At 43.7% G+C, this 12,827-nt stretch overlaps 1 protein-coding gene across 20 annotated transcripts in view; it reads left to right on the forward strand.

Annotated features, from left to right (window-relative positions):
• NRXN3 (neurexin 3) overlaps window positions 1-12,827 on the forward strand; it is a 1,700,445-nt gene that overhangs the window by 1,118,862 nt on the left and 568,756 nt on the right. For 2 of the 20 annotated variants that reach the window (XM_073011217.1, XM_073011218.1), the window contains exon 1: window positions 3,718-4,858. The exons of 16 other annotated variants lie outside the window; for them this stretch is intronic. In XM_073011217.1, the coding sequence (XP_072867318.1) occupies window positions 4,612-4,858 (247 nt within the window). In that variant the 5' untranslated portion in view covers window positions 3,718-4,611. Of the gene's footprint in view, window positions 1-3,714; window positions 4,859-12,827 lie in introns of those variants that run through there. 2 more of the 20 variants (XM_073011219.1, XM_073011223.1) reach the window with 2 other exon arrangements.

The following is a 12,827-nucleotide window of genomic DNA, read 5'->3' on the forward strand; positions in this document are numbered from 1 at the left end:
ACACAAGACAAAGGGTCTGATGGGTAAAGATGCTCATACCTTACCCTGGGACATTCTCTAGCAGGGTGATGATGGGGTGGGGGACATTTAAACAGCAAGAGGAGAAGGTTTATAATACCAATTCTAAAGCCTGAAGTAATCAAGAGGTTTTTAAAAATTGTATTCCATTTAGAAATTTCAGGATCCAAAGAGTATGGTTAGGATTCCGTGGAGGGGGTTATTCAAGTGGAGCTAAGCGTGGTTGTTCTGTGAAATTATTTATATTTTTCAACTTGAAATCTGGGTGAGCATAGTGTTTCTAAATCTATTTCTCTTCTTTTCTATCTTAAAAGTGGACTCTCGTTTTCATCCTATAGCTGTACACTTGATTCCCAAGTGTTGTCACTCAAGGGACTCACTAGAAAAGACAACTCAAGAGGAAGAGGAGAGCTTTTGATGGTAGAACAAGGGATGACAAATCCTTCAGCTGGAACTCTAGCTACAGGCAGTATTTAGAAAGTATCACTGCAACTAAACATCTTTAAAAATGTATTTAATGTGTTTGACTAATGTAAGCTCTAAAAGACCTAAAAAGAATAGGATTCAGAAAAGAAGTCCAAATAGGAATGTGTTAACTAGAGGGAGGGGCAGGAGGGATAAGAAATACATGAAAAAATTAACAGTGGGGTAAATTGGAGGACATTCAGTTTATTAGGATAACTGGGGGTTGTCTCTTTGTAGTGGAAGAAGTAAAATAGACCTGTCTTACATTTGTCCTCTGAAGACTCTTCTCAGTTTTTAACCGTGTCCCCAGATGGAATCACCCTTACCGAAATTCATGGTGACTTCTTTTGACATTTTGCAAAAACTAAATAAATAAATTATAAGTATGACAAGTGAAATGAATAGTTCCAGCTGTGATGCACCAGCAACATTTCCAGATTTTGTACCGCATTAGGGATTTATTTTCCCTGTATTTCCCAGCAGAGAATTAATTGGAAGGTCCATCTAAGCTTCCCACACATCCTCAGAATGAAGTCAAAGCAGTCTCCAATGCTCAGTGCCAATTTAAAAAAAAAGGAAAACAGTAAGTGGGTAGGTGGTCGGTTTATCAACCCTGGAAAAGCTTGTCTCTGGGGATTCACATTGCTAAAGAGAGACAAATGCATCAGCAAAATTAATGGCATAAGGAAAACGTGAGTATGAGATTGGCAATTGATTGACTGAGTTCATTCATTCAGCAAGTATTTACTGAGCTCCTATTATGTGCTACCTATTGTTCCACACACACAGAATACAGGGGAGAAAATGAAAAAGACTCAGCCCTCAGAGAGCTTATGACCATTTTAAGGAGATAACTATGAACAAATATACAGATAAAATAACTTCACACATGGAGAGTGCTGTCAAGGAAATAAAACAAGGTAATGGGAGGGGATGCCTTTCAGGGGTGGTGGTCAACTTTAGATGAGGACCAGAGAGGGTCTCTGAGGAGGTGACATTTGAAATGCACCCATCACATGAAAATCTTGGGGAAAAGCCTTCCAGACAGAAGGGGCCAACAATGCTATAAAGGCCTTGGGATGAGAAATAACTTCCCATGATCAAAGCAGAAAGACCTGGGGAACTAAAGAGTAGCAAGGAATGGGGCATGTGGCAGGAGATGGAGCTGAAGCATTAGGGGTAAGCAGAGTCATCTAGGCCGCTTAAGGCCAAAAGTGCAGTGGAAATCCATCTGGGGACTAAATGAAGGAGTGGTTGAATTGAGGGGAAATTATCATGGATATTTAGGATATTAAGATTTTTTTTCTGGCTTTTCTAGCATTAATAGCATAAGATCCTAACCATGTACTTAACCTGTACTTCACTATTTTAGAGCTTCAGCTTATTTTTCTAGTGGACAAAGAATATTGCCACTGTTTGTCAGGTGCTTGCCAGATACTGTGTATTTTCTAATTTTAAACCCCCAACAAGCTCGAGAGGGAGGCATTTCCCTCATTTTACAGAGGAGGAAACTGAGGTTTCAATGGAATGTCCATAAACCACCCCTTCTGCTTGCTGTGGTGTCACTGAGCACATGCTCCTGGTTTAAGACACTGTGGGTGGGGGCACACCCAAAGTATGGAAGACCTTGTCAGAGGGCCATTTCCTGGGAGGCTGTGGATCCTGGATCACTCTTACAACTGAGAGCCAGGGCAGTTAGGGTGACTGTGCATCATTTACTATGAGCAGCTTGGAGCTTTTGGAGGATACCAATTTCAGAACCAGAATACCAATTCACTACCATAAATTCTGAAATGGACTTGATGTATGACCTTGAAGGCAAATTATCTGTAGGTTTGGTATCTTTGTCTGTTAGAGAGACATAATGCTATTTCATCTCCTTGGGGTGTCTCAAGGATGAACAGGGCTGTCTTAATCCTTGTTCTTTATCCTCAGGGGGTTTGAAATGAGAGTGGAGTATATAATAGGTGCTACAAGCTCCTTTTTAAAAAGCCTCCTAAATACAACATATATATATATATTTTAACCAGTAAGTATTGTTCACTCACCTCCCCTTCCTCCCTGCAAATGTAATGGGCTTTTTACCCAAGGTGAATGGTAGGAGGGAGTCAAAGCTAGCAAGACCTGTGTGGACAACGACCTGGACTGAGAGGGCAGCCTTGTTGGGTTTGTCCTTCCTGCGAATCAGACGTAGTGGAGGGGTGGATGCCGCCTGGTCCACAGTGTTACTGTGTCCTGGCAGAGCCTTGGGTCAGTCCCCTCCTGGAGTCACAGATGGCCACGACAGAGGACAGGTGCTGCCACTCTGGCTTTCCCCTGCGTGTTCAGTTTTGAGGTAAACACGGTGCTGTCTTTGATGCCCAGCGCCCAGAGGACTTCACCCACCTAGGGCAGCCCTTCTGCAGCCAGTTCCGGACAGGCCAGTCCCTTCTCTTTGAGCCAGCCGACGAGGCCCTCTCCCGTTCTGAAGTTTTTTGATCAGGACTACAGGCGCGGACGATAACCTCTGGATTTTGAATCCCAATAGTGTCCTCTCCATCACCGGGGGTGGCAGCCACCTTCCGGAAGGGCTGCCAACCACGGAGCCCTTCACCCTTTGGAGCACCCGGGCCACCACTCCACCTTCACTTTTGGGAGTCTGGGCTCAGATTCCTATCATTCGCCCTGCGGGTAGGGCCCTGGGCATCTTAACCCCGGGAGACACACGCGCCTGGAGAGTGGCCGCCCGAGCCACCGCCAGGCGGGGAGGAGCGCGCGTGCTGCAAGCAGTTCCAGCGCTCGCGCTGACTCAAGGGGTTTATTTTTATTTCTATTTGGAGCTACTTCGGCCTTAGCCGCCGCCCTTAGTTTTCCTCTCAAATTGCGAAAAGGTGCCTTCATGGCCCGAGTTTGGTTACACGCGCCTGGGAGAGGAGCAGGGGAAGGGTGATAAAGAAGGTGCAGTGTCGGTCTGTCGGTGTCACACACGCGCGCACACACGGCGGAGCGGGAGCCGAGGGAACGAGAGGAGTGCGGGCGGCGTGTGCTGGAGGCTCGCGCGGTTGTATACGAGCCTGTGCTTGAATGGGGAGGGCCGGGATTCCGGGTCGCTCTGGCCCCTCCTTCCTCCGGAGCCAGCCAGTCCCTCGGCAGAGCGCTGGGGCTGCACTGATTTGCTCTCGGGAGTGTGCTATTTGCATATGACTTGCCCATTTGTGAATTTGGCTCCCCAACTCCTCGCTTCACTTCACCTGTGCCTCCCTGGTCCGCGCACTTCGCAGGCGCCCGCCAGCCTCTCTGCCACCTCTGCTGCCTGCCGGGGACCTCCTCTTGCGCTCTCGCTGATTTCGCCCACCCACCTCCCTCCACCCCGTGCCACGTTGGTTTGAGTGGCTGCTCCGCACCGGGTTCCTCCTCCTCTCCTCTTTCCCTCCAGTCCTGCTTGTTCTCTTCCTCTGGCTGCGGTGGCTGCTGCTGCTGCTGCCTTTCATCCAGTTGGGAAACCCAGGAAGCCGGCGGCTGCTCCGTGGCGCTAGTTCAGCACGTGCAGGGTTAAAAGCCTCGCGCCCTTCCCCGGAGACTCCCAGGAACACCCGAGGAACTCTTCCACCTGCAGCCCCCTTTTGCCTGGCAGTTCTGCATTGCATCTCATGGAAGTGGAAACAGGAAAATAAAAATGTTCAAACTCCTTGGATGTTGGGATAAACTCACCTGAACCCACTTGGGGTTCGGGCTACCTCCTTCTCTTCCTTCATTACCACCTTTCTTGTGTGGCTCCCAGGAGTGTGCAGTTAAGTCATCAGACTCGCGGTGCCTAGAGATCCGGAGGAAGCCGCGCCGGTCTTCCCCTGACATGCGTGGCATGCCGGGGCTCCCTAGGAGGTTTGCTATACCTGGGAGGACTCTGGCATCCTAAATTTCAGCCCCGGGAAAGAGAAGGGGCTTTGCCTTTTATCTCTTTTTTTTCTTTAAGTAGTATTTTTTTTTTTTTCTAACATCATTGTCTTGAAAGCGCATATTGCTTCCCTCTTCCCCAAATTCTGGCAACTCTTCCTCCTGCTATGATGGGCCCTTGGGCATCATGAACTTCATTACTCTTCACTGGCTGGAATTCAAACTGCCCATCTGTAGTGGTCCCGTGCGTTGACCATGCACCTGAGAATCCACGCGAGACGGAGCCCTCCTCGCCGGCCGGCCTGGACGCTTGGGATCTGGTCCCTGTTCTGGGGATGTATCGTCAGCTCTGTATGGAGTTCTTCTAATGTAGCTTCCTCCTCCTCCACCTCATCCTCGCCGGGGTCTCACTCTCAGCACGAGCACCATTTCCATGGCAGCAAGCATCACTCAGTGCCTATTTCTATCTATCGCTCCCCTGTTTCCCTTCGAGGAGGGCACGGTAGGTCTCTCTGCTCTTTATCCTTCTAATGGGGCATAGCAATTCCTTAACCCACTCGCCTTGCAGGTAGTGTCAAAGGTGGGAAGAGACTTAAAAAAAAAAAAAAAGAAGAAGAATTTAAAATGATGAAAAGCATGGTATGTCCATGAGGGAAGCAAATTTCTACTTTCTCATAAAGGTTAGTGTTTTCTGCCCCTAGCCGGCGACCCCCACCTCCACTTTTCTCTAAAGGCTTCTTTTCTCCTTCGCTCCCTCATTCATAGATGCACAGACACCACACTCTCTTTGCAACCTTCTACTCTCTCCACCCCTACAGAGACAGGCAACTTACCAGGTGAGTCCCAATGCTGTACTTGGAGAAATATTCGTTCACCTTGCTTTCACTTTTCTTTGCTGTGGGGCTTGCTTGGGAACTAGTGGGGGTGGAGTGGGAATAGCTGACAACAGGAATCAGGTTTTCAGCCTGAAGTTGATTGAACTGTTATAAAGTAGCCTGTGTGGTAATGGTCAGGGAAAAGTAGCTGAATATAAGAAGGCAGAAAATATAATTAACAACCCGTGGCCATTTGTGTTGATTTTGGCAGCTTTATGTTTGTCCACATGTCTAGTGGAAAAAGCAACTATATCTAAAACTACACATCTAATATTGCTATCAGTGAGGAAGCAATATGTAAGATAAGACTAAGTTCATTTATAATTTACCCAAGTGTAAACGATAGTAACTTCAATTCCCCGTGTATGGAAATGTTATTTCATTTTTAGGTAGCAGAGATGGGCTTGTTCACACAATACAGGTATGATGTGTTTTACTCCAAACAACCCTCCTTACATAGCTATTGAAGGAAGAGATCTATGGCTCTGAAAATGATACTCAGCTCTTAGCCGGCTGCCTCTAAAAGGGCGATGTCTGCAGCTAAGGTAAGAGCTTGCTGTAGTAAACCATTCTAAAGGAAGGAGCTTCTTTATTTGTTTACTATGCACTCCACTCTGATGGTAAGGAGAGTAGGACACACACAAACGGAGACTGGCTGCAGGAGCAGCCCTCCAGGGAACAGGAGCGTGAACCATACTAGGGGGTTCCTGCCCTTGTATTTTGAAGACTGATAACATCCAGACCCTATTTGGAAAGTTGATTCTTCCTGCTGCCTCCTAGCCCTGGGCTTCCGCTCTGTGCTGTCTGTAGTGTAAGTGGAAGCACATTGAGAAAATGCCAGCACATACTCTGGCTCTTTTTGACTCTGTCTTCAAATTTTATTTGATGGAGTTGTCAAGCAGCTTGCAGCTTGCAGCTTGTAAGGTTGGTGGAGGGGGATGGTGAAAATAAGGGATTGCTTGATCTTGGTTTGGTGGCTCTTTTCTCTGTGACTCCTGCTGGGTCTGGTGTTGGCTCCCTTAAAAAAGAAAGAAGCAAACAAACCTAGGAGAGAAAAGAGCCACAACCACCAAAAAAGCAATTTCATTGACATGGAAACTTAGCTCCTAAGGGGGAGAGGGACTGGGGGGAGTGGGTAAGACAGAAAAAAAAAAGGAGTGGAGAGAGGGGAAGCCAGACAGACTATTACTAATAGCCATAATTAAACACGGAAATGCTCAGAGATAATTAGCTAAATTTTGCTAATTATTGTAAATGATCAGGGAGAGGAAGATTATGCATCAGAGGTATGGATGGCAGGGTCTTGATGTCTTTTGTTCGCGATGTAAACAGTTACAGCAGATATTAGTAAGTGATGGAATTTGCAGAGCAGTACTTCCCTAGGGTCCCTAAGTCAGAGTCAGTCTCTCTCTCTCTCTCTCTCTCTCTCTCTCTCTCTCTCTCTCTGTCATAAAGGGGTTGAGACTTGCACAGGTTACACATGACCCTTTATTTAGTTTATTTCTTCAGGATCGGTTGCTCAGTCCCTCAGTCTCCTTTAAATCTTTTTGACTGGTCCCCAGTCTGGTTTCTCATTAACCTACATCTGATAAGATTCAGTGTGATGGAAAATAAGAAGAAAGTAAGTAAATGGCTAGAGACCCCAGAAAAGGCCCTCAGACCCACCAGAGCTGTAGAGTACAGTGAACTCCAGGGTCTGGCATGGCTGAGATAAGAAAGCTAATGAATTCAACTCTTCAGAATCCTCTTTCAATCCTGAAGTCCCAACTCATTGATGTGGGGCTTGGAGAGTGAATGCGTCTGTATTAAGTAGACTTCTTGCATATTAAATTGGTGTTTTTGAGCATAAAATCAAGAGAAGCAGCAATCAACAAGATATCCCTACTTCTGGCTCCCATTCTGCACCCAAGCTGTGACCCTTTGCAGCTCTAACTAAAAGGACCAGAAGACCCCACAGAGCTTTGCTAATGCACTTCTCATTCTTACTTGGTGTAAACTTGCTTTTTCCTAGTCCAAGACAAAGACCTAGCGAACAGCAATTGTTTTAAAAAATAATTTGGGTGGAGGTGGTAGGAGGCATGGCACCAAGAGACTGATGGTTGTTACTGATGATTTACTGCCAATCTTATTCCAGAGTTAAAGGCAGCACTCTCTATTGTCTGTGAAGAAGTAAATGCCCTTGATTTTGGTATGAAACACAGCTAGAGCCTTGAGTCCCAGAATCTTCTTTGGACTTAAGAGATTGTTCGTTTTTTAACTACACTTGCTCTCCTCTTGCCCATTTCCTGAGAACCCAAAGTCCTCAAAGCTGCTGTTCGTCAGTTGGTGCTCCAACCCCCTTTCCTCACTATCCAGCCCTATAGAGGGATTCGTGCTAAGACAGATGGAAGAAACAGAAATCCTCCAAACAGCTGATATTTTACCTACGCTTTTGCCTGTGCTTGGTTCCAAGCTTTAGAAAATTGTTTATATTATAGATTTACTGAAAGCCTTTATCCCGGGACAGCCTAGAGGATGCTGGGATTCTTTGTGAATTAGGGAGACTAAGGCCACACTTACCTGGGGTGCTGCAAAGTGTCTCACATTAGGATTGTGTTTCAGGATGGGATTAACCCTCTTCTTAATGGGAATCTAGTAGGCCCTTCCCCATTCTCTTAGAGTCCTCACCCCACGTTCATGCTCTCTTCTGTTCACCATTCAGTCAATACTCATTGAGCACGTACTCTGCGCCAGGCTGTATGCTACTGCTGAAGATACAGAACCAAATAAGACATTGTGGTGATCAGCTAGGAATAATTGCAAAAGCATATATATATATATATATATATATATATATATATATGCTTCCATATTTTAAAAAGTGCAAGGAGTGCGTAGAGATCCAAATACCAAGCCAAATTAATATAAAATCAAAATATCCTTTATAAAATAAAGGTTTACATTATCCTGTTATTTAAAATATCCCTCTAGGTTCCTTTTCATCTTTGGCTTTATTTCCATATGTAAATATCATTTTTTTTAAATCAAAGTGCAAGGTAGTTTAGTGATTACAGATATATAAATAGTAAAATATATTTGTTTACCAAACTTTAATTACATAAGTGACTTTTGTTTATTTTTTTCCTTCTTTTTTCCCTCTCTCTCACCTTTAAGAAATCCAATGTGGCTGGGCACGGTGGCTCACACCTGTAATCCCAGCACTTTGGGAGGCCGAGGTGGGGGCATCACCTGAGGTCAAGAATTCGAGACCTGCCTGGCCAAGGTGGGGAAACCCTGTCTCTACTGAAAAACAGAAAACAAACAAACAAAACCTCCAATGTATGTCTGCCTAAAAAATGCTTCAGTATTTGTAGTTTAAAAGCAGATTTCCCTAAGAATTCAAGGTCTTGTATGTACCTTAAATGTTATCCTCTACAAAACAGCAGAGCTTCCTGCCTCTGTAGACATTTGTGGGGACTAGTTGAGGACATAGAACTCTTGGAAAGCTCAGTTTTAAAAGGGAACACACCATGATATATTTGCAGGAAGAACTCTTGCTCAGAAACCAGGGTGTGTGAAAAGGAGGGGGTATAAAAGTCCTATTCAAACCATCTTAGCAGAAGTGGTGGTGGTGGGCCCACTTGTGACACATGATCCTGGAGTCTTTCTTGGGCTCATTCCTTATCCCAGGGATCCACCCCCAAAGTTTTTTCAGCCTTGGGGGCTTGTTTTGCTTTGATCTATTGAGTGCCTTCTTCTGCTCAGCCAGCTGCTTTCTAACCACTTTACGCCTTCCTTCTTGAGATTCGGGGAGTTGAATAATTCATAGTGATGGTTGACAGATCAAATGATAAGATTTATATATCTTTGGCCTTGGTGATGAATTAATTAAATTGTTTTCTCCTTCTTTGGCTCCTCTAGATGCATTGTTTTTCTTCTCTAAAATTCACTGGAAAGTGGTGGGTCTGGAGATTAATTTGTTCTTGAGAGACCACCATGGGATGAATATAATATCCTCGTGTAAATTTATTCAGGACTTTCAATGTGGATCACTGGGTGGTGTGGAGTAGGGGCAGCTATATCATAGAGAGGAGAGATAAGATATCAGAACAAAAAACAAGACACACACACAAAAGTCTTGCCCCTATTGGCTGCGGGACGAAATTTTACAGTAAGAACTTGATTCCTTTCGCCTCAGATTTTGAATCTAAAAGAGGAGTGTATTTCATTTTACATTTTAGTAAATGAATTTATCAGCCCTGAAGAAGTTTGCTTTACTAGAACTCTGGGTGATCAGGGAGGGAGGCAAATCTCTGAAGATTAATCTTGAACTTATTCATACTTTCCTCCTGATATTAGTTTGCTAGGGCTGCCTAAAGTACTAAAGTGCTATAGACTGGGTGGTTTAAACAACAGAAATTTGTTTGCTCAAGGCTCTGGGAAGTAAGGATCTGAGATCAAGGTGTCAGCAGGTTTAGTTCTTTCTGACATCTCTCTCCTTGACTTACAGATGGCCATTTTCTCACTGTGTCCTCACAGGGTCTCGCCTTGATCTACATGCATGCATCCCTGGTGTCTCTGTGTGTGTCCAAATTCTCCCTTCTTTTAAGCACATCCATTGGTTGGATCAGGATCCATCCTAAAAGCCTCATTTTAACTTAATCATCTCTTTAAATGCCCTGTCCTTAAATACACTCACATTCTGGGGTACCAGGAATAAAGCTTTGACATATGAATTTTGAAGAGACACAGTTCAGCCGCTGATGCTCTTTCTCCTCACCGCCCCCCCCCCCGCCCACCCACCAAGTTATTGGGAAAGAAGTAAAGCTGTACTGTTTAGTGAATCCCCATTGGACTTAAACTTTCACAGCAGAAAAATAAAACTTCAGTGACGATGGTTGCAATTTACAAAATTCATAAGATAGTGACCTAAGTGGTAATGCTGTGTTTACATATATGGGGAAAACAACAGCTATTGGTTCAGCGAAGACATGTTTGCTTTCTTCTCAATTTATCTTCTGTGACTGAGTCCAGATCTTTATTTGCACATAGACTGATTCTGTCTGACTGCAGATACATGCTCTAATGTCCACATATTAATGCTTTCTTTACCTAGACCTGCTGCCTTTCTGAGCCAGACCCTCCACCCCTGCCGTTGACTCCTTTATGAACTACAGTTGTTCACTCTTTGTCTTTCCTGAGACACAAATTACCAACTACTTTCACTTCTCAGCCTTTGGTGAATAAAAGAAAAAATACAGGTTAACTAAGTATAAGTTTCTCATTTTTCAATTTTCAAATTTCTCAATTGAAAAATATGTTACTTAAATAGGCATCAATTTCATTGTTTTTCTCTTCAATTTTATTTTTTGAAAGTTCATCTGAAAATACAAATATGAGGTAAATTGTTATTTTATGACATGGTTATGAACCTTGGTGAGATGATTGAGAGACCATGTAATGTATAAAGCTCTGGTTGTTCTAAATCCTAAGCAAAGCATTCAATCTTTGGGGAAAGCGAATACCTTTCTTTGTCTGTTTGTTTCTGTGCTCAAAATGTGTGCTCCTGATGATAACAGGTAAATAATAATGGTGCTCTAGTGGACAGGGTTGTGTTAGGTGAGGTGGGAACAACTATAGTTGGAGGAAATAGCCTTCAACCTTTGGTTCTAAGAAACTTCGTCTCTAAGAAACTAAGTCACTAAGAAACTTTGTGAACCTGTCATCCTGGCTAACACGTTGAAACCCCGTTTCTACTAAAAAATACAAAAAACTAGCTGGGCGAGGTGGTGGGCGCCTGTAGTCTCAGCTACTCGGGAGGCTGAGGCAGGAGAATGGTGTGAACCCGGGAGGTGGAGCTTGCAGTGAGCTGAGATCGGGCCACTGCACTCCAACCTGTGTGACAGAGCGAGACTCCGTCTCAAAAAAAAAAACAAAAACAAAAACAAAAAAAAAAAAAAAAAAAAACTTTGTGAGCCTGAATAAGTCACCTGGTTTCACTGAGACTCAATTTCTTCACCTTTAAAGTGAGCAATAATAATAGTTAACCATACTTATATCACAGAAATTGTATGAGAGATTAGACAAGTTGTGCTCTGTACATTGTAAACCAATGTGTCCAGGTTAAATATTTTATAAGACATATTTTCATGATAAGGCTGTCCTCTTTGAATTCCTTGCACAGAGAGAAGCTTCAATGTTGATCATTTGCTGGCTGGTAGATTGTGTTTAAAGAATATGCATCTGGGCCGGGCGCGGTGGCTCAAGCCTGTAATCCCAGCACTTTGGGAGGCTGAGACAGGCGGATCACGAGGTCAGGAAATCGAGACCATCCTGGCTAACACGCTGAAACCCGTCTCTACTAAAAAATACAAAAAACCAGCCGGGTGCGGTGACGGGCGCCTGTAGTCCCAGCTACTTGGGAGGCTGAGGCAGGAGAATGGCATAAACCCAGGAGGCGGAGCTTGCAGTGAGCTGAGATCCGGCCACTGCACTCCAGCCTGGGTGACAGAGCGAGACTCCGCCTCAGAAAAAAAAAAAAAAAAAAGAATATGCATCTGCTGTTTCTCCTCATTTTCCTATCTATACACACACTTTTTTGCCTCCAAGAAATTACTTCATTTACATAGTACTCTGAGTAAATGTAAATGAGAAAACCTTTACTGTATTTTCATATTTATGGCACTAGAACACAGCATGGGACAAAAGTCAGCTTGTGACTTTTGGTAATGGTCTGCTTAGGTAGAAAGTCATGCCAAGCAAATTTTAGCATGGACCAACATATTACAGTAAATCATTTAGAAGCTCCGCGATTTAGTAAAGTGAAAAGAGAGGACTCCAAGAAATACTCTGACATCATTTTGGAAAGTCAGAATTGGATCCCATTTGTAGTAAACCTGTGCAGAATTCAAATATGCCGACATGATTCTCAGTGTCTATCGTAAACTAAGATTTTTAATCTGGTTTGTACTAGGAAGAAGCAGGCATTTTTAGGGACAACTATCTTCAGATCTGGAAGTGGAGAACATCTTTTAATGCAATGTCTTAGGCTTACTAGGGTTCAAAGTTTGTAGAGCAGATAGGAGCACATTATTATGCCAGAACTCTTAGAATTGACTTTGTGAAGCCTGAATTTAAAACAGAATTCTTACTGAGAGGACACGGTGCTGATACATAGATTTTTTTCCCCCAGTTTTCTCCCTGGCCACCTCTTTAACTTTGGATTATAACATTTTATTTTTTAATTATATTAATCTTTTAACTTTTAAACATTCTGTGTGATATCTTGATTTCCTCACCTTTGTTCTTTGCTTTACCTGTAGTTTTCTGCATGGCATGTAGTATGAAAGCACCTTAATGCCATAGCTAGGGAAAACTTTCCTTTTCATTTCTTCCTCATTTGTACAATGAGAGAGTTGAGTGAGATGATCTCTCCAAATGTTTTCCAGCACTAGAACTGCATGAGTCTCTGATTTGTATGTCTTTAAAGACACCACTGTGCATCTCAAACCTATCTGAGTTCTACAAGTCTGCCAGTATTTTATAGGTCTATTTTCTTGACTATCATAATAACTTATGCCAAAGCCATGAGCCAGATTTTCTCTTTTCCCCTCAGAC

This window comes from Chlorocebus sabaeus, chromosome 24 (genome assembly GCF_047675955.1).
Source record: "Chlorocebus sabaeus isolate Y175 chromosome 24, mChlSab1.0.hap1, whole genome shotgun sequence".
Lineage (NCBI taxonomy): Eukaryota > Metazoa > Chordata > Mammalia > Primates > Cercopithecidae > Chlorocebus > Chlorocebus sabaeus.